The 23,721-nt window shown below is 43.5% G+C and overlaps 1 protein-coding gene across 6 annotated transcripts in view; it reads right to left on the bottom strand.

The window, feature by feature from the left end:
- The window catches only part of MASP1 (mannan binding lectin serine peptidase 1), a 68,356-nt gene that overhangs the window by 35,503 nt on the left and 9,132 nt on the right, over nucleotides 1–23,721 (bottom strand). For 4 of the 6 annotated variants that reach the window (XM_027538456.1, XM_027538473.1, XM_027538464.1 and 1 more), the window contains exons 3-4: nucleotides 3,796–3,973; nucleotides 2,038–2,169 (exon numbers count right to left, since the gene is read on the bottom strand). In XM_027538456.1, coding sequence (XP_027394257.1) covers nucleotides 2,038–2,169; nucleotides 3,796–3,973 — 310 coding nt within the window. Of the gene's footprint in view, nucleotides 1–2,037; nucleotides 2,170–3,795; nucleotides 3,974–8,920; nucleotides 9,178–16,839; nucleotides 16,959–23,721 lie in introns of those variants that run through there. The other 2 variants (XM_027538491.1, XM_027538481.1) reach the window with 2 other exon arrangements.

Below are 23,721 nucleotides of genomic sequence, written 5' to 3'. Positions count from 1 at the left end.
CGGCACAATTTTCCCAGTGGTTCTGAGAGCCAAGTGGGGGAAGGAGTCACTATCCCCATTTTACAGATGGGGAAACTGAAGTTCAGTGAGGGGAAGAGATTTACGCAAGGTCACACAAGCAAGTAATTTTCAGGGTTAAGACTCACAGGCAGTGAGTGTGATATACCTTTTTGTCCAATTCTCCGATCTTGGTGTGGGGCGTGAGGGGTCTCAGATGAAAGGTTTTGAGATGTGTGGTCAGGGAGAGGATCTTCTCCTCTTTTGTGCTGCTCTCCCCTCAGCCCAGGACTCCATGAAATCTCTGCTCAAAGCCATCCTTGATCCCTCATTAACACAGGACCCTCACACATACCCTCACTCTCTGGCCCCTGGCCTTGCCTTGTTTCTCTTCATGCTGTTGACCACTGCTTGCATTGTGAAATGTATTTCTTGGTGGATTTTCCTGCCCCCACAAATCCCCTGAGCTCTGGGAGTCTGCTCTGTTCCCCATCACAGTTGCAACCCAGCAACCAGTGTCTTGTATCCTGGCCATGGCTTAACCCTGCAAAGGCCCTGTGATATGCCATTGAACCATTGTCCTTGGATCTGGTATATCAGTTCTTTCTAGTCATTTGTAAATGAGAAAACTGTGGCCCAGAAAGGGGGCATAGCTAACCCTAAAGTTCCTCAGTTACAAGCTTTAGAACAAGGTTTAGAGTGGTCTCTGAATCCCTGTGCTTTAATATTCTACCCCAAGCATTTTCATGGGGATGACATTGCTCCCAGAGGGGCCAAAGTTGGTTCTTAGAGAGGGGAAGTTGTTACTCTTTTTATGCATAACACACAGGCAGACATATAGTACATAAACATATATACAGGGTATTTGTGGTATTAAATTTCATGGGTGAGACAATTAGGAACAGAAAAAGGCTCTTGGGGGGCAGAAGCAAAAATGAAAAAAGGATTCATAAACATTGCTCAGTCTTAGCCCCTCTGTGGTCAGCACATGGTAGATACTCAATAAATACTTACTGAATGAAAACCATGGAAAATACAACCCTCTTCAAGAACACTCATGTATGTGCCTGCTTTATACTGAGGGGTTTTATTCAGAAGTAGAAGTTTTTGAAGGAGGAAGGAAAAGACATCCTGTTTCTAGCATGCCCTCCCCCAACGCTCCCTCACTCAGCTTCCAAGCAGTCTTTCTGGGACCCACATCCTTACCCTGCAGTCATACTGATCTACTGGCAACTCCCCAAACATTCCGAATCCTGTCATGCTTCTGAATGTTTGCAGAAGCGGTTCTCTCTGCCTGTCGTGCCCTCCCTTTCCTTGTCCTTTTTCCTTCATCAAGGGCATCGTCTCTGTCAAGTGCTTGCTCACTTGCTGCAGACTCAGGTCTGACGGTGCCACACCCACACTTCATTTACAACACTTACTAGATTTTATTATTTGCCTGTGTGGCTATTACCTGCTAGCCAGGAGGTCCTCCTGGAAATGTCTTAGTCCTCCTACTTCTCCCTCCCCACCTCAGCCTGGATACTATGGCAGAGAAGGCACGTGGATGAGAGGGGAGAGCAAAGAGAGCAAGAAGGAAAGGGATGTTTTCTTGCTGTCTTATCTTTGTCTCTCTCTCTCCCCTTCTCTCGCTTGCACTGGGGTTCTCTCTATCACAATATAAAAGTGAGAGGCCAGGGAAGAGCAGAAAAAAAGGAGCTGGTGGGTAAAACCTAGTGCAGGGTTCAGACCTGGGAAACCTGGGTTTTCCCTTGACTTGGCCTATTACTTACAGGAGGAGAGGAAATAGGGACTAAAGAGCAGAAAGCCCTGCTCCCCAGGAAGAAAGATGGCCTAGAGGCCGGGGCTTCTCAAATGCAGTTCTCTGAGAATCTGAACCTGACTTCCAGGCTGGTGGGCATTACAGCATCTTTATTCTTGTGGTCCGATTGTACTTTTAATTGTTCCTACTGCCTGTCCATCCTTCCTCTGAGCCTCCCCTCATCTTACTGGAAAATATGACTCCTAAAAGTGATGCACAGAATCAATGCTGGGCCCCACCTCGGCACGTCCTGTTGTCTGTGTGGAGAATGTAGCCGAAGCGACAGGAGCAGTAGTAGCCGCCGATGTAGTTATGGCAGTAGTGGTCACAGGACAGCTCCTCGTCCTCCCGCTCCGTGCACTCATCCACATCTGTAGGGCAGGTAGAGCCTCTCACAACCAATTCAAGTGTGATGGTGAAGAGAACAGCCAACATTTACAGAGCACTCAGTGGAGCCACTCACTTTGTTGGGAGATACCTGCATTGTCTCATTTAAGCCTCACCTAAGCCTCCAATTACAAACGAGGAGACTTACCCAAGGTCACAGAAAACCTGGTCAAACCCGGGCAGCCTGACTCCTGGTGCTGCCACTGTTCTCTAACAGTTGTGATGACAGCAAGCAGGACGGTTATGACCCCCTTGTTATAGATGAAGAAACTGAGACTTAGAGCCATTAAAGAACTTACTCCAAGTCACACAGATAGTAAGTGGAGTCCTCGTTCAAATCAAGGTGGGCTGGCTCTAAAATCTGGGTTTTTAACCTCTCCTCCATGTTGCTTCTCTCTTTCTAAGTTTCTAAGGTGGGTCAAGCCCTATCTTAGGTATTGGAAATATAAAGATAAAAAGATGTATGTTCTCAACCCAATTTGAACACATATTTCTTCCCAAAAGATACAGGAATGGCCAAGAAGCTTACACATGAACAGATACTCAGCATCACTAGGTGCCAGGAAAATGCAAATTAAAACCATAATGAAGTACCAACGCATGTCCTTTGGAATGGTTAAATTTTTTTTTTTAATTGATGACATCAAATGTTGGTGAGGATATAGAGCAGCCAGAACTCTCATACATTGGTGGAGGGATACAAAATTGTGCAAACACTGTGGAAAAAGACTGTAAGACAATTTCTTATAGAACTAGACATACACCTACACTATGATTAAGCAATTTTGCTCCTAGATATTAATATATATCCCACAGAAGTGAAACATATGTTTACAAAATGGCTTGTACAAAAATGTTTGTGGAAATTTTATTAATGAGATCCAAAAAATGGATAGAACCCAGGTGTCTGTCAATAGGAGAATGAATAAATAGATTGTAGTATATTTATATAATGGAAAATTACTCTGCCAGGAAAAGAAACAGTTACTAATGAATTGTAACATTAATGAAAATCAAAAACTTTGTGCTGAGTAAAATATTTCTCATCTCCAAAATATAATCTGTATGTGTTCATTTATATTAAGTTTTGCAAGAGGCAAAACTAATCTATGGTGGTGAAAAAAATCAGGACTGTTGTGGTGACCTCTGAAGAGGTCAGAGTGTGGTGTAATTGGAAAGGAGCATAAAGGAACTTTGGGGGTTAATGGTAAAGCTCAACATCTTGTTAGAGATTCAGTTATATACAAATATATATTTTTCAAAGCTTAACAAATGTACTTAAGATTTATGCATTTCATTGAATATACAGATTTTACATGAAAAGAAAAAATTGTGAATAGCTATTGAACCCTAGATAAACAATATGCATGCTAAACTATTTAGGAAGAAGAGTACTGATGTCTGCAATTTATTTTGAAATGTGTCAAAAAAAAATGAATTGATGGATAGAGGATAGATAGATGGATAGATGTGTGATAGACTAAATGCAGTAAGACATTAATGGTAGAATTTATGTAGTAGGTGTTCATTTTAAAGAAGAGAGCACAAGACACTTAATTTTGAGAGAGAAAGGGAGATGTGGGGATGAGTCACCCACTTCTCCAACTTACCCACAGCCACATAGTGGGCATCAAATCCTGTGAATCGCTCTTCATCGGAGAAATCTGACCGGAAAGTGATGGACATAAAGGAGCCAGGGGAGAGAACCACTTCCTGGCCAGGGGTTTGTTCTGTGTCCGTGGTCTCCCTGCCACAGAAGGTTGCCAGCACCTGGTCTTCAGTTTCTACCTTTAGGGTCAAAAAGAAAGGAAACATGATGTGCATCTTCCCAAATTAGCTTCTCTGCTGGTCTCAAGGAGAAAAGACAGAGGAGCTGCCCACAAGTGGACCAGGCAGCCTGGGAAGCCCAAAGAAAGAGGCTTAGGAATTCTGGAATTTGAGGAAAGACACATTACAGGTTAAGCCAATGTATCTGTCCTCTCCCCGTTTCATTCATTTTGTTTAAGTCCATCAGAAGTAGCTTCACGTTAGTCCTGTTGGCAACAATATGGCTTATTTGTTAAAAAAAAATTCAATGTTAAAATAAATTTTCATATTTAATAAAACAGAAGAGTTAGATTTCACAGATGGATTCTAGATACAACAGGAACTTACATTTCCAGGAAAAGAAACTATACACAATATAAGTCATTCATTGAGAATTCAGTGTGTGCCAACCACGGAACAAAGCGTGGGATGGGGATGATGGGAGATGACTAAGCCATTGGGCTGTGCATGCGGAAGGGCTTCCCAGGTCTCTCAGTAGTAAAGAACCCACCTGGCAATGCAAGACACACAGATGCTTGGGTTCAGTCCCTGGGTCAGGAGGATCCTCTGGAGTAGGAAATGGCAACCCACTCCAGTATTCTTTCCTGGAAAATTCCATGGACAGAGGAGCCTGGCAGGCTATAGTTCATGGGGTCACAAAAAGCTGGACACAGCTAAGCGACTGAGCACACACATGCCCATGGGGAAGCAGTGTTCAGATGGCGGAAAACAGACAGAGCTATCATACAGTGTGACAAGTGTCTTGTGAAGGATGTACTCAGAAGGAGGCAAAAGATCACCATTGGAATATAAGCTACAGGAAGGCGAGACTTTTAATTAATTACTTTATTATTGGTATATTTGAGCTTTATTTTTTAAATGATACATTATCTATATCAGATTGGAATTTTTAAAAATGTAAATTGTAAATAAACATTGTAAATAAACCATGTGTTTAGTTACAATGTGTTAGTTTCAGGTGTAAAGTGATTCAGTTACACACACACACATATTCTTTTTCAGATTCTTTTCTTTACAGTTATATCTTCAGTGCATGGAATAGGACCTAGAATATAGCAGTTATCCAATAAATATTTGTCAGCCAGAACTAAAAGTGCAAGACCTATTCTGAGAATAATGAGAAGCCAGAAATTCTGTGGGGATTGTAGGAAAAGATGTATTTGGAGGCATAGGTTGAAACTAGATTATTATTGACCTTGAATCATGTAACAAGTGACTTGAAATCCCATGGACAGAGGAGCCTAGTGGGCTACAGTCCACGGGATTGCAAAAGAGTCAGGCACGGCTTAGCGACTAAACAACAAAAAGGCAAGTCACGTAATCAGAACTATATTTAATAGGTAGTCTTACTAATACAGAAACTACTGGAATCACCCCAAAATAGTTGCATTTTTTTAAGACTCAGCTCAAAAATTGCCTATTTGCTAAAGAATTCCCTATTTTGCAAGAGCCGGGGGCCCTGGGTAGATTCAGAGACCCAAGGAGAGATTCTAAACTGGTTGTCTAAAGCAGATTTTGTGTGTTCGGTTTGGGAAGCAGTGTTGTAGCTGGCTGGTATGTTTTTATGACTACCATACTTTGCTTACCTACCATTCTATCATTTATACCTATCTCGATCCTTTTAGGACTTCCCTCGTGGCTCAGTCGGTAAAGCGTCTGAAGCATTTCTATCTGCATCCTCCAGATTGATGTTTTAGCCAAGATGCATGAGAAAAATCTGACCAAGAATGATGTCTGCTGCCTTTCAAAGCCTTTAAAGGAAAGTTCTCAAAGGCTGCCTATCTCTAGTAGCTTCTAATGAATTGTTTTGTTCATTAGCTTAGTGTGTCAGAAGTATCTTGACATTTGACACTTCTGTTTTGAAACTAATGATTTATTTATTTAAAATAAGTGGGAGCTTTAAAGGAAAACAGTTTGCCCTGGCAACAAAACATGAGGACAATTAATCACTAACTTTGGAAATTGAAGTGTAAACAGAAGATGAGATCATGGCTTTGCTATGTTTTCCGCTACTCTGCAGATACTAGCCAAACTCACACCAGCCTTATTGCTGTAGAGTGTTCCAACCTACACACAGCTGAAATGTCACTTTCTTGAACATCTCAGCTGCTTTGTTGTTTTGATGATCTGAGTTTTCCAGGTAGCTGAAGTTTTACCTATGATTTTTTTAAAAACTGGGGTGTTTGTGAGTGTAATGCTTTTCAAAGCGCTTTATTCAAATGCCTGCTTTCTCAGGAAAATATACTAATCCTTTTTGGTGATCCAAGGACAGTATTATAAACATCAAGTTTCTTGGGGATATTGGGTTTTGTAATGTTGCTTGCCCTGCATTGAAAGCCCCCAGACTATAAAGCCTTTGCAATTCTTATATCTTCTTTATGTAGACAGGATTTTATTTACTGTTTTAAATTCAGGTAGAAATTCATTCAGAGAAGGCAATGGCACCCCACTCCAGTACTCTTGCCTGGGGAACCCCATGGACGGAGGAGCCTGGTGGGCTGCAGTCCATGGAGTCTCGAAGAGTCGGACACAACTGAGCGACTTCACTTTCACTTTTCACTTTCATGCATTGGAGAAGGAAATGGCAACCCACTCCAGTGTTCTTGCCTGGAGAATCCCAGGGACCGGGGAGCCTGGTGGGCTGCCGTCTATGGGGTCACACAGAGTCGGACACAACTGAAGCGACTTAGCAGCAGCAGCAGCAGCAGCAGAAATTCATTAAGCTGCTATCACTAGAATTTTATGAGAATAAGACTAAATACATAAAGAGTGAGGGTCTGGGAGGAGGCTTCTTCTATGAGTAACCACATGAGCTGAAATGCACTATCTCGGTGACCTCTGCATTGGAGCGAAATGTATGGACCTGGCTGTTAGAGGTCCGGACCCCTATTTCTGACTCCACCAAAAAGTGGTATATGGCTGACTCCTGACTCCTCAATTATCCACCTGGTAAACTAGGGGTTTGAACAAGCTGAGTTCTACGTTCTCTTCCAGTCCTGACATGCTAGTATTCTAATAAGGCATTATATCCATACATTAAATAAACCAACTAGAGCAGGGGTCCCCAACCTCTGGGATCTTAATGCCTGATGATCCGAGGTGGAGATGATATAATAATAATAGAAACAAAGTGCATAATAAATGTAATGCACTTGAATCATCCTGAAACCATCTCCCACCCCCGGTCTGTGGAAAAATTATCTTCCACAAAACCAGTCCCTGGTGTCAAAAAAGTTGGGATTCGTTGAGCTAGAGAATGGTGAGGAGGAGTTTCAACACAGAGAGTGCTTCCTACTTAAGAACTTGAACTTGTTTGTGGTCTATACCATGTGTTCTAGAAGCAATTACTAATGAAGAGTCAAGCCTTGAGCATCAGCATTTCTAGACACGACAGCCTCATTCCTCGTTTGTTAACCCCGAGGTCTCCAGGGTTCTGTAGTACCTGTAGCATGAGACTTTCAAGTGAAACCAACCAGAGATCTTTTGGATCAAGGAGAGACCTAATGAAGGTCTACGATAAACAGCCTCCCTTCTTGTAACTTCCAGGCTTAAGGATACCTAAGTTTATGATGGCAGATAAACAGTCCTCACCTGTAGTGCCTCACTGTTTCAGAGGACAGGTAAGCATGCCCCAGCTGAGACCCATGGGAAAATCTGAGTCTGATAGACCTTTAGAAGCAGGAAAGAGAAGGCCCCAGGGCCCTGGGAATTCAGCCTGCAGCTCCAAATGGAGCTGGAGGGAGGGACCTTTAAAAGCTGTTTCAATCCCCTCCTTCTAGAGGAAACTGAGGTCCAGAGAAGGGCAATGACTTGCTCAAGAGTAGAGAGATAACCACGAGCATTTCCTGATACCAGATTTGCTTTTGGAACGGTTCTGACCCTGGAGAAAGGAGCCCACCAATCCAGAGACTGCAAGGCAAATGACACAGGCACTTTGCCAAACAACTTTTTGGCTCAAGGGCCTCTTGAAACTTTATCTGGCATGCATGGACTGTCTCCCAGAGAGGATGTGGCTCAGTGACAGCTCTGGTCGTAACCTAAACAGAGGGGTCACTGGCCCTACTTAATATTTGCAGCCCTTGCTATGACTGTAAAATTCTACAAAACCCATTGACTTCTGAGTACAGATGGAGGATTGAGCCCTGGCTTCTGTTTGGACTGTCCCTGTACTAGGGTCATTGTATTAACATGATGGGGGGAAATACCTTATCAAATGAAAACAAAAAATTCATAATAGTAGAAAACCATTTGGCTGGGGATCACAGACTCTTTTATTTTTCTACTTATTATGGGCAGCCATGTCCTTTCAGCCGTGTCCTATTGTGATTTTCGGCACTAACATATGGATGCATGTCCTCAATTTGCTTTCTTTCATCTCAACAAATATTTATATACCAAGTTCTGTCCTCATTATAACATGAAGGATGCCAAAAACTACTAATTTGTTGCATGTGTTTAATAAGCAAGCCCCCTGCCTCTGGGAATATAAAACTTAGTAGGAGAATAAGTACTCACATGTGTCTGTGTTAGGGAATTACCAGATTATAGTTATTGCAATGAAAGCTAGGAAGTTCCTTGGGTTATAAATGGGAAAATATTTCCAGCCTAGGGAATCAGAAAACAGGAAGAAGAGAATGGTCTCTGAGCTGGGACCAAAAGGTGAGTAGGACGTAGGCAGGTAGAAATCGTAGGTGGAGAGCTGGGAAGGGGGCAGAAGGGAGGACATCTAGGTAGAGGGAGTAGCAAAGTTCTGAGGGCATTTGGAGTCTCAGCTGCCCCTCCCTACCCACCACTACCTGATATAGGAAAGGGGTTCTTGAGGACAGGGAGCAGGAAAGAGAGATTGAAGGAGGAGAAACCAGAGCCTGCTTTCTATGAGCTGTCCATCTTAGTAGAAATAGCACAAACCTCCTAGGCAAAGCTAAGGCAGGGCAGCAGAAAACTTGGTGAACTTTCTGTAAGAGGACAGCTATGGCTTCTTTCCACGTGTCCATAAAACGATCCCATCAGAGACGATCAATGCATCGACATCCACCCAGTGACAAACTTGAAGCTGAGATGATTTCAGTGACTCAATCAAAGCCATTATCTAGTGAGCGGTGGCTTCAGTTTCACACTGCAGCTTTCTGATTCCCCAATCAGTGATGTCTCCTGCTCCTTTAAAACTGGTGAAAGAAATCAAAGAGGACACTAATAGATGGAGAAATATACCATGTTCATGGATTGGAAGAATCAATATAGTGAAAATGAGTATACTACCCAAAGCAATTTATAGATTCAATGCAATCCCTATCAAGCTACCAACGGTATTCTTCACAGAGCTAGAGCAAATAATTTCACAATTTGTATGGAAATACAAAAAACCTCGAATAGCCAAAGCTATCTTGAGAAAGAAGAATGGAACTGGAGGAATCAACCTACCTGACTTCAGGCTCTACTACAAAGCCACAGTCATGAAGACAGTATGGTACTGGCACAAAGACAGAAATATAGATCAATGGAACAAAATAGAAAGCCCAGAGATAAATCCACGCACATATGGATACCTTATCTTTGACAAACGAGGCAAGAATATACAATGGATTAAAGACAATCTCTTTAACAAGTGGTGCTGGGAAATCTGGTCAACCACTTGTAAAAGAATGAAACTAGACCACTTTCTAACACCATACACAAAAAAAAACTCAAAATGGACTAAAGATTTAAATGTAAGACCAGAAACTATAAAACTCCTAGAGGAGAACATAGGCAAAACACTCTCCGACATACATCACAGCAGGATCCTCTATGACCCACCTCCCAGAATATTGGAAATAAAAACAAAAATAAATAAATGGGACCTAATTAAACTTAAAAGCTTCTGCACAACAAAGGAAACTATAAGCAAGGTGAAAAGACAGCCTTCAGAATGGGAGAAAATAATAGCAAATGAAGCAACTGACAAACAACTAATCTCAAAAATATACAAGCAACTCCTACACCTCAATCCAGAAAAATAAATGACCCAATCAAAAAATGGGCCAAAGAACTAAATAGACATTTCTCCAAAGAAGACATACAGATGGCTAACAAACACATGAAAAGATGCTCAATATCACTCATTATCAGAGAAATGCAAATCAAAACCACTATGAGGTACCATTTTACACCAGTCAGAATGGCTGCGATCCAAAAGTCTACAAGCAATAAATGCTGGAGAGGATGTGGAGAAAAGGGAACCCTCTTATACTGTTGGTGGGAATGCAAACTAATACAGCCACTATGGAGAACAGTGTGGAGATTCCTTGAAAAACTGGAAATAGAACTGCCTTATGATCCAGCAATCCCACTGCTGGGCATACACATTGAGGAAACCAGAAGGGAAAGAGACACACGTACCCCAGTGTTCATCGCAGCACTGTTTATAATAGCCAGGACATGGAAGCAACCTAGATGTCCATCAGCAGATGAATGGATAAGAAAGCAGTGGTACATATACACAATGGAGTATTACTCAGCCATTAAAAAGAATACATTTGAATCAGTTCTAATCAGGTGGATGAAACTGGAGCCTATTATACAGAGTGAAGTAAGCCAGAAAGAAAAACACCAATACAGTATACTAACGCATATATATGGAATTTAGAAAGATGGTAACGATAACCATGTAAACGAGACAGCAAAAGAGACACTGGTGTATAGAACAGTCTTTTGGACTCTGTGGGAGAGGGAGAGGGTGAGATGATTTGGGAGAATGGCATTGAAATATGTATACTATCATGTATGAAACGAGTTGCCAGTCCAGGTTCGATGCACGATACTGGATGCTTGGGGCTGGTGCACCGGGACGACCCAGAGGGATGGTATGGGGAGGGAGGAGGGAGGAGGGTTCAGGATGGGGAACACATGTATACCTGTGGCGGATTCATTTTGATATATGGCAGAACCAATACAATATTGTAAAGTTTAAAAATAAAATAAAATAAAAAAAAAATAAAAGCAGGGCTTTCTTCATATACACACACACACACAAAACACGAGGTGAACAAAAATGGCTGTCCACTACTATGTGATATCCCTTATATGTGGAATCTAAAAAATAATATGAATTGACGAATATAACAAAAAAGAAACAGACTCACAGATACAGAGAACTAACCAGTGGGTACCAGTAGAGAGAGGAGAGGGTGGGGACAAGATAGGAGTAGGGGATTAAGAGGAAGGAGCTATTATGTATAAATAAGTAAGCTACAAGCATACACTGTACAACACAGGGAATATAGCTAATGTTTAATGATAACTATAAGTGGAATTTAACTTTAAAAAATTGTGAATCACCATGTTGTACCCCTGTAACTTACATAATAATGTATAAAGAAGGTTGAATGCCAAAGAACTGATGCTTTTGAACCATGGTGTTGGAGAAGATTCTTGAGAGTCCCTTGGACTGCAAGAGATCAAACCAGTTAATCCTAAAGGAAATCAACCCTAAATATTCATTGGAAGGACTGATGCTGAAGTTGAAGCTCCAATACTTTGGCCACCTGATGGGAAGAGCCAACTCATTGGAAAAGACCCTGATGCTGGGAAAGCAGGAGGAGAACAGGGTGACAGAGGATGAGGTGGTTGGAAGGCATCACCGACGCAATGGACATGAATTGAGCAAGCTCTAGGAGATGGTGAAGGACAGGGAGGCCTGGCGTGCTGCAGTTTTTGGGGTCACAAAGAGTTGGGACATGAGTGAGTGACTGAACTACAACTGTATATCAACTCTACCTCATTTTTTTTTTTCAAAAAGGCTGTGGTATAAGTCCAAATACCTCAGAAATTTGCTTGTCAATGTTCCCAAGCTACATCCTTGAGCCCCTTTGACATCTTCTCTGGGCCCTTGAAGAGCTATTCAGGCTTAATTTAGGCAGATATTCAGAGTGTGCTGTTACCTTCAGAGGTCACATGGCTCCACTGACACCTTAATTTCAGACTTCTGGCCTCCAGAACTGTGACAGAAGAAATCGCTATATATTTATTTATTTATGAATGATATAACCACTAGGTTAATGGTAATTTATTATGACAGCCCTACAAATTGGAAATGCTCTGTAAATAGGTTTTTCTCATTTGTAAAATAGTGAAAATAATAGTATTTGTAAATCAGAGGACTTGGTGAACATATATGTAAACTATGTAGATAGTTATCTGAAATATAGTCAGCACTCAGTAAATCAGAGAGAAAAACAGGAGCACTAAGACTGAGCCAACTGAGGTGACATCTTTCTGGACTCCCAGATAAGTGGAGTGTGGGTAATTTCATACATTTGAAGAAGAATTAAGAGATTGGAACCATTCCTGGATGCCTTGTTTTCTGGTTCCACTCCTTCATTCCTAACCTCGCTGGAGCTAGCAACACAGACCTCTCTTTTTATGAGGCCCCCAGATCACAGGTTAATGGGGTGGGAAGGGAACCGAGGGAGCCCTCGCCACACGGCCTCCTCATCTGACAGGTGGCACCTTAGGTCTCTTTGACTCTCTGTACTTTACAAGCTTCCTAATGGTCCTGGGAGGTGGGTGACACAGTGAAGATATTTTCCTAATTTTATACGAGAGGACCAGAGTAATTTAAAGGATCTCTGACAGCTTATATCCACAAGAGAATAATATTAAGTCTAGAGACCTCCCCCTTACTGTCCTGGGTTTCAAAGGATTTCTCTAGGTGTGTGAATTTAGGCCAGTGTTTCAGTGACAGCCCTGGACCCAGAACTCCTGATTCCAGGGACTGGGCCAGGGGCAACAGCCCAATGTTACTGCTTTACTCAGCTGCCCAAACTGCAGTTAAAGATCATGAAAGTGAAAGTGAAAGTCACCCAGTCATGTCCGACTCTCTGTGACCCCATGAACTATACAGTTCATGGAATTCTCCAGGCTGGAATACTGGAGTGGATAACCTTTCCTTTCTCCAGGGGATCTTCCCAACCCAGGGATCGAACCCAGGTCTCCTGTACTACAGGCAGATTCTTAACCAACTGAGCCACCAGAGAAGCCCAAAGACCATGAGAAGGAGCAAATTAAAAATACCAGATGCTAGACAAGAACCTGGGACTAAAAAAAAAAAAAAGGAGATGTGTGTATGTGTTGTATTTCAGAAGTTCTTGAAAGCCACGTAAGTAAAAATAGCACAGCCGGTGTGGTTAAGACTCAAGTTGGCCATATTTGAGAGGGGCTGTAGGTTGTTACTTCAGTCCTGACCAAGTCATTTGGCTATAAAATAATAATGATAATAATAATTAAAGTACTTAATAATTAAATATTTTATATTATTATAGTTTATATTTTATTATATTTATATATTATTATATTATATATTTTATATATTATTATATTTTATATTAATAATAATTAAACTAGTAGTGCGGTCTTAGTCCTTTAGTTGTGTCCAACTCTTTGCAACTCTGTGGACTGTAGCCCAACAGGTTCTTCTGTCTATGGGATTATCCCAGCAAGAATACTGGAGGGGGTTACCATTTCCTCCTCCAGGGGATTTTCCTGACCCAGGGATCAAACCCACATCTCCTATGTCTCCTGCATGTCTAGGCAGATTCTTTACCTGCTGAGCTATTGGGGAAGCCCACTAGCAGTAATAGTAGTAGCTCAGTTCAGTTCAGTCGCTCAGTCGTGTCCGACTCTTTGCAGCCCCATGAATCGCAGCACGCCAGGCCTCCCTGTCCATCACCATCTCCCAGAGTTCACTCAGACTCACGTCCATCGAGTCGGTGATGCCATCCAGCCATCTCATCCTCTGTCGTCCCCTTCTCCTCCTGCCCCCAATCTCTCCCAGCATCAGAGTCTTTTCCAATGAGTCAACTCTTCACATGAGGTGGCCAAAGTACTGGAGTTTCAGCTTTAGCATCATTCCTTCCAAAGAACACCCAGGGCTGATCTCCTTTAGAATGGACTGGTTGGATCTCAATAGAAATAATCCACTCCCACTTTCCATGTGGATTTCCAGTTGACAGGGTATTTTCAACCCTCTTTAGGTAGTCTTGTAATGAATGTACTTCAGGTAGATTGTAGTTTCTGAACCAGACTGGTGATATGAATCTCCAAGTTCACATAGCCTGGGAATAGCAGACCTAAGACAAAACCTAAATGTCCTGACATGAGTCAGCCCTGGTTCAATAACTGGAATTACAAGACCATAGCAGATCAGACATAGAAAGGATTTTAAAGCTATCTTTTTCCTCTCTTAGATGAGGAAACTGAGCTCAAAGAAGTGAAGTACCTGGTTGAAAGTCACATGGCCACATAATGGTGAAGCCACTGTCAAGGCCCAGCTCTATTGAGAGTCCCAGTAAAGTGTTCTTATATATTTGTTAGTTCAAGTAAGAACCTCTTAATGGAGATAGGGGAACCCCCTAACCCTAGCAAGGTATGTATTGTGCACATACAATTACTGGACATCAGTACTGGACGCCACTCACAGTGTGAGGGCCTAGACACGCTGGCAGGTCCTTAGAATCCAGGAATCCCACTGCTACCAGGAAGGATTGCCCATTTGCCAGGAGGGCCCTGGGCAGAAAAGGAGATGGTCTCCAGGCAGCAGAGCATGGGGAGAAGAAAGAGCTGGCTGGGGAGGGGTAACCTCCAGCGTGGGAAGCAGGCATCCCGCAGGTGGGAAACTGGCGGTGCCCAGCATCTCAGTGTGGCAGGGCTGGGGGTGTGGGCCGAATCGTCTGGGAGTCATGGCTGGGAAGGGGGGCCAGGAAGGACTTTACTCTCATTGGCCTGTGAATGGCTTAGACTCTCCACACACCCCTTCTGTGACTTCAGAGACAGGCCTATTCACATGCAAATCTCCTTTGGGACTGGGAGGCTGAGCCCCAAGTGGTTCAGGGGCAGGAAAATAGCCTGGGGACAGGCAAAAACAAAGCCTTGTTGTGTTCTTCTATGGCAGAGGCAGCCTGGCTCCAAGTCAGTCGCAGTCAGCACTGGGGTGAAAGCAGTGATTAAGTAAGTGCCTAGCAGAGAGAAGGGACCTGCCGCGGGCCAGCGTCACCAGGCACTTTCCAGGAATGTGTAAGCTGGTGTGTCACTCATTAGAGGGACATCGCCCAGGACTCTGCCCTGCACCTGCCTGAAAGTACATCCTCAAATCTTCGCAGGGAAAATTTTAAGGTCCCTGGAATAGGGACCTAAAGACCTGGGTTCTGGCCACCACCCTACCACTGATATGTGTTATTTCAACCTCTCCCCAGCACATGCCCTGAAGCTGGCTCATATCAACCTATAGGGACCAGCTGTCACTTCTCAGGGATTTTTGCTATGCTTTTGTTAGACACAGCCATTATGAAAGATTCAGTTTTATAAACTTACAGTTAAATAAATTATATTAAAAAGAAATAAATTATGTAAAAACTCATCAGTTCAGTTCAGTCGCTCAGTCGTGTCCAACTCTTTGTGACCCAATGAATCGCAGCATGCCAGGCCTCCCTGTCCATCACCAACTCCCGGAGTTCACTCAGACTCAAACTCATCACCTCCTAACAATTCTAAAATTTTACCATTATCTCTGCAGTTGAGTTTACTAACTTCTAGAATATTGGAGTGGTGAAGAGCAGGCTCCTGTCTGCCCTCCCAGTCCACCCCCCAGTCCAGACTCAGTTGCTGATTATGATAAGTACACTGCTGGGTTCCAGCTCAGTTTTCACAAACATACTACTAGGTGGAACTTCATTCTATCCTCTAAGAGTCAGGAGGTCAAATGGCACATGGGCAGAAAAGCAGCTAGTAAAGTCTGCCATTGCCTGTGAGCATTCAGCAGGGCCCTTATTTCCCAGGCCCCGAGGCGATCCAGCTCCCAGGTGTACCTCTGTCTTCATCTTCTACCCCTCTCCCTTGTGCTCCAGCCACACAACCTTCCTTGAAAGTGAAAGTCACTCGGTTGTGTCCAACTCTTTGAGACCCCATGGACTATACAGTCCATGGAATTCTCCAGGCCAGAATACTGGAGTGGGTAGTCTTTCCCTTCTCCGGGGGATCTTCCCAACCCAGGGATCGAACCCAGGTCTCCCACATTGCAGGTGGATTCTTTACCAGCTGAGCCACAAGGGAAGCCCAAGAATACTGGAGTGGGTAGCCTAGCCCTTCTCCAGTATATCTTCTCGACCCAGGAATTGAACTGGGGTCTCCTGCATTGCAGGCAGATTCTTTACCAACTGAGATATCAGGGAAGCCAGCCTTCCTTGCCATTCTTCAAATACACTAGGCATTTTCCCTCTAAAGCCCTGGCTGTTCTCTGGTTGAGAGCTTTTCCCTGAAAGCCACATGGCTGACTTCCTCAGTTTCTTCGTCTTTGCTCAAATATCACCCTTTCATCTAGGACTGCCTTGACCAACACATTTCAGTCGTAACACTCACCCTTCTTTACCCTGCTCTATTTCATTTATTTGCCTATTACCTTACTGGTGGTGGTGGTTTAATTGCTAATTAAGGTCCAACTCTTTGCAACCCCATAGACTATATAGCTCGCCAGGCTCCTCTGTCCATGGAATTTCCCAGGCAAGAATATTAGAGTGGGTTGCCATTTCCTTTTCCATATCTTACTACTCACTATATAATTAGCTTTGGATTGTGTTTAGTGTTTATTGTCTGTTCCCCCCAGTGTAATGTAAGCAGTGCCAATAAACATTTCTGTCTTAATTACTGCTATACTCCAAGTGCTAGTAAATGGTAGGCATTCAGTGAAGATTTATTGAATAAATGAATACTTCCCTTTTTCTTGTATAAGCACCCCAAAGTAAACTCACGCTCTGCTTTTTACTAAGGTGTGTCTGAGAGCAGCTGTGTACACTTACACTCACAGATTTGCACACCAGGGCACTCCAGAGCATTCCACCTCACTCTTGCCCGCATTTTCTGCCTCAGAGCCGGGACCATCCTCCTGTTTTTCATCACTCCCAAAGCTGTGCTGCTTGTATCTCCTGCATAAAATAAGACTTTGTCACACTGTTTCTGAAGCTCATTTTCACTTCCTGATTCTTCTGAATCAACTAGAATGGATTTGGGAACCGGGCATCTCTGGAGTGGAGGAATTCCACTAGGGAATACCATTGAAACTCATGAGAAACATTTGCTCATTCTTCTTTTCCTTCAGGGGCAAGGCCTCCTATCTACTCCCAGAGAATGAGCAGAGCTGCATCAGTAGTTGAAGGTCGAGGGCATGTTCAGAGTAAACACAGAGCACTGCACAGAAATTAGGAGCTGGGGGTCAGAGGAGTCAGTCTTGGAGCAGGGCCATGAGAGGGACTTATCTCTCAATTATACAGCAGGGTGTAGACTGACCCAGCGAGGCTTGTGAAAGGAGAATCAGGACTGGAAGGACTGGGAGAGGCCAGCCAGTCCAATTTCCTCATTGAGCAGATGGAGAAACTGAGGCTGAGAACAGACAGGTGACTTGCCAATGTCTCGGCAGGAGTCAGTGGCTCACCTCTAAACCAGAGCCCTTTCCTTTATGCTCACCACCAGGAGACCCATGCTTTTTCCTGTTCTGCCCCCCAGGACTGTGTTCACTACAAGAAACAAACACAGACACAGGCCCTGAGTTCATGAGGCTGACAGTCCATGCAATGACCTTGAGTTTACTGTTAGAACTTGTGTACCACAAACAAATAAATCAAGCACTTTCCATCTTTCATAGCACAGAGTCCATTTCCTCTTATTTTTATAAAATATTTTTTTCCAAAAAAATATATATATATTTTTCCTCACAAAGTCAGGATAAGAGAAAAAGTTCTTTAACAAAACCTGGACAACATAGGGACCCTCAAGGTCCCACAGTTTTACAAAATTTTACTAAATTTCTCTTGTAACCCAGGAAGCATATAAAAATCCTGATACTCCGTTCAGGATAAAACCTGTTCTGAGAAAGTCCAAACAGAGAGACCCAATCTTAACTTGGGAGTAAGAAGACCAGGGATTGAGATCTGGCTTTGCTATAAAGTCCTAGACGAATGCACTTAAGCTCTTGATGCTCAGCTTCCTTTCCTGTAAATTAGGTGTAATAATTCTGACTCTCTCTAGTCCATGAGCATCAAATAAAGTAATAGATTAGAAAGTGCTGTGAAATGAAAATATCTCCTGCCATATCAATAAACAGGAAATATCATAGCCATTGTTGATTTCTGGCCTCCAAATGTGAATGAGGGCTCCCAAAACTGGTATCCAACAGATGCTGTCAACCCTCTACCGTGATTGCTAAGGAGTTGGGGGAAGGCAAGAAGCAGCCATCTGCCACTCCTTAAGGTGAACAAGAAAACAGGGTTTGCGCCCCCCACCCCTCCCCCCAGAGCAGAGGTGCATATGAAAGGAATGAATTCACTGAGCCCAGAGGCTTGTATCTTCCCATATATAGAACACTAAATTCCTTAACTTGAAATCTGATCTTGGATGTTCAGATTGCCTGCTCCGTTTGTTGTAAACCAGTATATAGTTGGACTCCCCCTCTGGCCTCCCTGGAACAGTTTTCTCAGAGCTACTGAGACGCTGCCTCCCGAGCTTGGAGTCCTAAACATTCCGACCGAAGAAAATAGCTCCCTGTTTTCAGGTTGTAATTATATTTTTTAGTTGACGTTGCCATAAACTTGTGTTACTACAAGGTGAACACACAGAAGAAATAAACAGCCTCTTGCATTTGATCAGTCTGTTCAAAGTACTTCCCCATAAACTGAGAAACTCAGTGACTTGAGCAAGGTCATAGGCAACCAGTTAGTGTTAGAGGAGATGAGGAAACTGACACTGAGCATCCGATAGTATCAGCTGGTGCTTCAGTACTCACACCCTTGCCATCATCACCACTGAAACAGTACTTACTGAGCTCATTACATAGGCATTGGACACATGCAAATACAGCATCTACCTCACTTGGCGTTCACAATAATAAGCCCAGGAGACAGGCATTATTGTTATCCCTATTTTACCATAAGTAGTGGAGATAGGAAATGGCAACCCGCTCCAGTGTTCTTGCCTGGAGAATCCCAGGGACGGGGGAGCCTGGTGGGCTGCCGTCTCTGGGGTCGCACAGAGTCGGACACAACTGAAGCGACTTAGCAGCAGCAGCAGCAGCAGTGGAGATGGGACCTGACTCTAGGTCTGACTGGCTCTAGGCCCTGATCTCCAAACCATTGAACATGTTTGCCTTTTCACAGTATTGATTCCACTCAGAGCCATCATTTCACTTAAATCCTCATATAACCTTTGAGGAAGGTACTGTATTATTAAGTCCTTTTTTTTTTTGGTATAATTAAAAAACCAATGCTTAGGGAGATCAAGGTATTTAGAGAATTGTTAAATAGAAATTGTTAAATTCCTATTTATCCTTCAAGACTTATCTCAAACATCAACCATTTCCAAAGCCTTTTTTGAACCTCCAGAAATGACCACTTTACAGCATATATACTGCCTCATACTCTTGTGTTCCTCTTCCTGGCTTTAGCTTATTAATTATATACTTGTCTCATGAAATACTATGAAACTGTGAGTTCCTGTAGGGCAGGTACTGTTTTACTCATCTTCATGGGCCCCGTCTTTGGTGCAGTGTCCAACTTACAGTAGGATTTCAATAGAATTCTTGGACTTCATTCTATAGACAGTGGGGAACCGTTGAAAGGTTTTGAGGGTGGCAAAATCAAAGCGGTATTTAAGAACATTTCTCTGGACACATGTAGCGGAGGATTGGATGGGGAGAGACTGACTGCTGGTAGACATTTAGGAGGCTATTATAATAAACTAGGTGAGAAGAACAAGAATTGGAACAAGGGGCTAAAGTGAAGAGAATGGGGAAAAAATGTTGAATATATCAAGAATATAGGATTAAGAGGAGAAAAATGGTGTTACATCATAAGAGCATTTAACAGTTGCCAGTTGAGTTGTATGCATTCAACAAGAGAAGGAAAAAGAGAGAAAGAGAATAAAAGCCAAATGTAGGTTTTTATTATCTCCTTTTCCAATGAACAGATGCCATGAAGTGAACTCGAAAATAGGATGTGTCAATCTGCTGTTCCCTTGGTGGTTCTGATTTCTGAGTACCTTTTGTAGTAAGTATAGCTCCAGGGCTCCTTTCTCAGCACAAATCAGTTACTTCACCTGATGCTCAATTAAAGGAACCATAATTGGTTGCATTTCTGAAAAAAAAAAGTCTCTTCTGGACATTCTAAAAGACAGTGCCCTACTGTATTTAAGAGATTAAGTTTGATTATAGACAATATTTGCCTTCAGTTCCATTCAGTCGCTCAGTCGTGTCCGACTCTTTGCGACCCCATGAACTGCAGCATTCCAGGCCTCCCTGTCCATCACCAACTCCCGGAGCCTACCCAAACTCATGTCCCTTGAGTCGGTGATGCCATCCAACCATCTCATCCTCTGTCATCCCCTTCTCCTCCTGCCCTCAATCTTTCCCAGCGTCAGGGTCTTTTCAAATGAGTCAGCTCTTCACATCAGGTGGCCAAAGTATTGGAGTTTCAGCTTCAGCATCAGTCCTTCCAATGAATATTCAGGACTGATTTCCTTTAGGATGGACTGCTTGGATCTCCTTGCAGTCCAAGGGACTCTCAAGAGTCTTTTCCAACACCACAGTTCAAAAGCATCAATTCTTCGGCACTCAGCTTTCTTTATAGTCCAACTCTCACATCCATACAACACTTGCGTTACATTACACTTAAAAGCCTAAGCATCCATATGATGGGGGATTTCACTATGACTTAATATTTTTAAAGGAAAAAAAGACTGAATGTTTTGAGATATAAATTCTGGTCGTAGTGTGACCTTGGCCCAAGAATTGCCCTTCCCTGGGCTTCAGTGTGATGATCATGAAGTTGAACCATGATTCCTGGGGTCTTTGATACATAGACTATCAGGGCTAGATGAGCCTTAGAGACCATCTGGCTTAACTCCTTTATGTGAGAGAGGAATCCCTTGCCCAGGGTTTCTTAGTTATAGAGAATGGCCACAAGAATCCAGGCCTCCTGTTCCCTGGGCCATGTCTGTGCTCTGCCCCTCGCCTGTGGCATTAACCAGATGGGACTCCTACGCTTGTTTGTGCACTGCAGGAGTCCATACATTGCAGCCACATTCCAAGGAGGCAAATACTATCGTGCAGATGCTCATGAGCCTTGAAGACCAAGGACTGTGGGAGATTAGGCTGGAGAGGAATTTTCATAAAGTGAGAGTATCTGGACCACAGCCTTGGGGTCCTGCTCTTCTTCAAGCTGCTGATGTGCAGTGTCAGCAATTCCGTCATCATGACCCTGATGGGCCAGGATGGGAAGGGCAGTCTGTGGAACTGTGGCTGGGAAGAAAGGATTCCTGTGAACTGGAGGGTCCTTTACTCCCACTCCCAGGCCTGCCAGGGGAATTCAGTCACAGAGTGAAAGATCCCCAGGACAGGAGTATTATCTCACTGGAAGGAAATGTGTGATATTCACAGTTCCGTGGAAAAAGAACAGCACTAGAATGATATATTTACAAGTTCTCTTTAAATGATGTGTCACTAAGGCAACTCCAGCAGACTGTGGTCTCTTACCAGAGTGCTTATGGCCAAGGAACTTGGAGAAGTGGCTGTTGTACCATATTATTATTTTCTGGCATTATCCTACCTAGGATAATGAGGATTTAGTGAGGTCATCTGGAAAGCCCTGGAAAGGAGAATTAAGATTAAAATTCTGGAATTTTCGGGACTTTAGGGATCATCTCATCTTACTCCTCATGGAACAAATGAAAGAACAGAAGTTTGTAAAGCCGTATTGACTTATCTGAGGGTGATATAACCAGCAGGCTCACGCTTCATTCAGATGAGAAGGGAAGAGCCTCTTTCTCATTCATAGCCAGAAAATCCACATATCCTGGGGGCAGAGGGTTAGGGAGAGAATGCAATTTGAAAAATTCAATTGGGTTCAACTATATGTGGAAGACTTCTGGGTTTGAAAGCTTCTGAGTTCTCAGATGGAAATACTAGTCTTGTACCTGAATTGAGAACTTAGGGAGTATTTAAGCTGTAATTGGGGCTTCCCAGTTGGGCTTCCCTGATAATTCAGTTGGTAAAGAATCCACCTGCAATGCAGGAGACCCTGATTCAGTTTCTGAGTTGGGAAGATCCACTGGAGAAGGGATGAGCTACCCACTCAAGTATTCTTGGATTTCCCTTGTGGCTTAGCTGGTAAAGAATCTACCCACAATACGGGAGACCTGGGTCTGATCCCTGGGTTGGGAAGATCCCCTGGAGAAGGGGAAGGCTGCCCACTCCAGTATTCTGGCCTGGAGAATTCCATGGACTGTATAGTCGAGGTCTCAAAGAGTCAGACGCAACTGAGCGAGCTTCACTTTGACTTTCAGGTGGTGCGAGTCGTAGAGCACCTGCCTGCTGGTGCAGGAGATGAAGAGACGAGGGGTCAATCCCTGAGTTGGGAAGATCCCCTAGAGGAGGGCAGGACAACCCACCCCAGTATTCTTGCCTGGGAAATCCCATGGACAGAAGAGCCTGGAGGGTTACAATCTATAGAGTTGCAAAGAGTCTGATACAACTGAAGCAATCTAGCATGTGCCCATGCATGCATACAGACTGTAATTCCTACAAGCTGTGACCTTCAGGGGAACCAAGAAGACTAAGTGAGCAGAGTGAGCTTCTGAGCCATCTTCAGCCCCAACAGCCCCACTTCTGTTTCCTGAATCAGGACTACCAGAGGATTTCTAAGGAGAAAAACGTCCACGGGGCAGAAAGTATTTGAAAAACAATAACAACAACGTGGGTCTAGGTGGGTCTCCAGCGGCCCTCTGCAGTCTGACATTCTATAAGTCCTTGAGTCTAGGAGGGGAACTCTGCCAGGGGCGTGTGAGCAAGGGCACTGGGCCTGTCTCCATGTGAGCATCAGTTGACAGCCGATCAGGGTGCAGTAGGAAGGCCTACTCAGGCCCCATGGCTGCTAAAACCTCTGAAGAGGGGCCAGTGATGATGCTGGACAGCATTCTGGAAGGAAGAGAGCTGTGTAAGCCCGAGGAAAGAAATACCTCTCTGTCCAATATGTTAATCCTTTCTAAAGGAATTGGGAAAACTGTCGGGCACTTCAGATAGGTGGCTCAAACTCTGTGTTGTCTCACCCAGACTGATTCTTTGCTATGCTCAGAGGTCTAATTTTGGAGCAGAGAGTGCTAAATTATTGTCTTGTCCACTCCAGATCATTCGGGAGTTAGTGGCAGATCTGGGACCAGAACAGGAAGTTCCCAAACTCCAGGCAAGGACCCAGAGCATGCTGCCTTCCAGAGGGCCTAGTCCCATGTCCTTGAATTTTCAGGAAGGTGTCATATCACCCTGAATAGAAATCATCAATTAGTCTCCAAAATATTCTCCAGCCAGAAAAGCCAAGCTTTGGGCATCTATGTATTCCAGTGTCCCTAATTCAGGGTCAGAAGAGGTCTTCATATTCTGTTGTGGCCCTTGAAAAGTACAGTGTGTGTGTGTGTGTTTCCATTACAAAATAGCCAATGTCAACCCCTTAATCTATCTTGTCAGGAGAATCCACTTATTTGGGAGCAAAGGAATGGGCTGCGTCCTCTGTTGTGTGTTTATCATCTTGGTAGTGGAGTCCTGTGCCATGCTGTGCTTAGTCACTCAGTTGTGTTCTACTCTTTGCGGCCCCACAGACTATAGGCCACCAGGCTCCTCTGACCATGAGGATTCTCCAGGTAAC

This window comes from Bos indicus x Bos taurus, chromosome 1 (assembly GCF_003369695.1).
Source record: "Bos indicus x Bos taurus breed Angus x Brahman F1 hybrid chromosome 1, Bos_hybrid_MaternalHap_v2.0, whole genome shotgun sequence".
Taxonomy (NCBI): domain Eukaryota; kingdom Metazoa; phylum Chordata; class Mammalia; order Artiodactyla; family Bovidae; genus Bos; species Bos indicus x Bos taurus.
The sequence above is the reverse complement of the archived record's forward strand: the minus strand, read 5'-3'. Positions and strand labels throughout refer to the sequence as shown.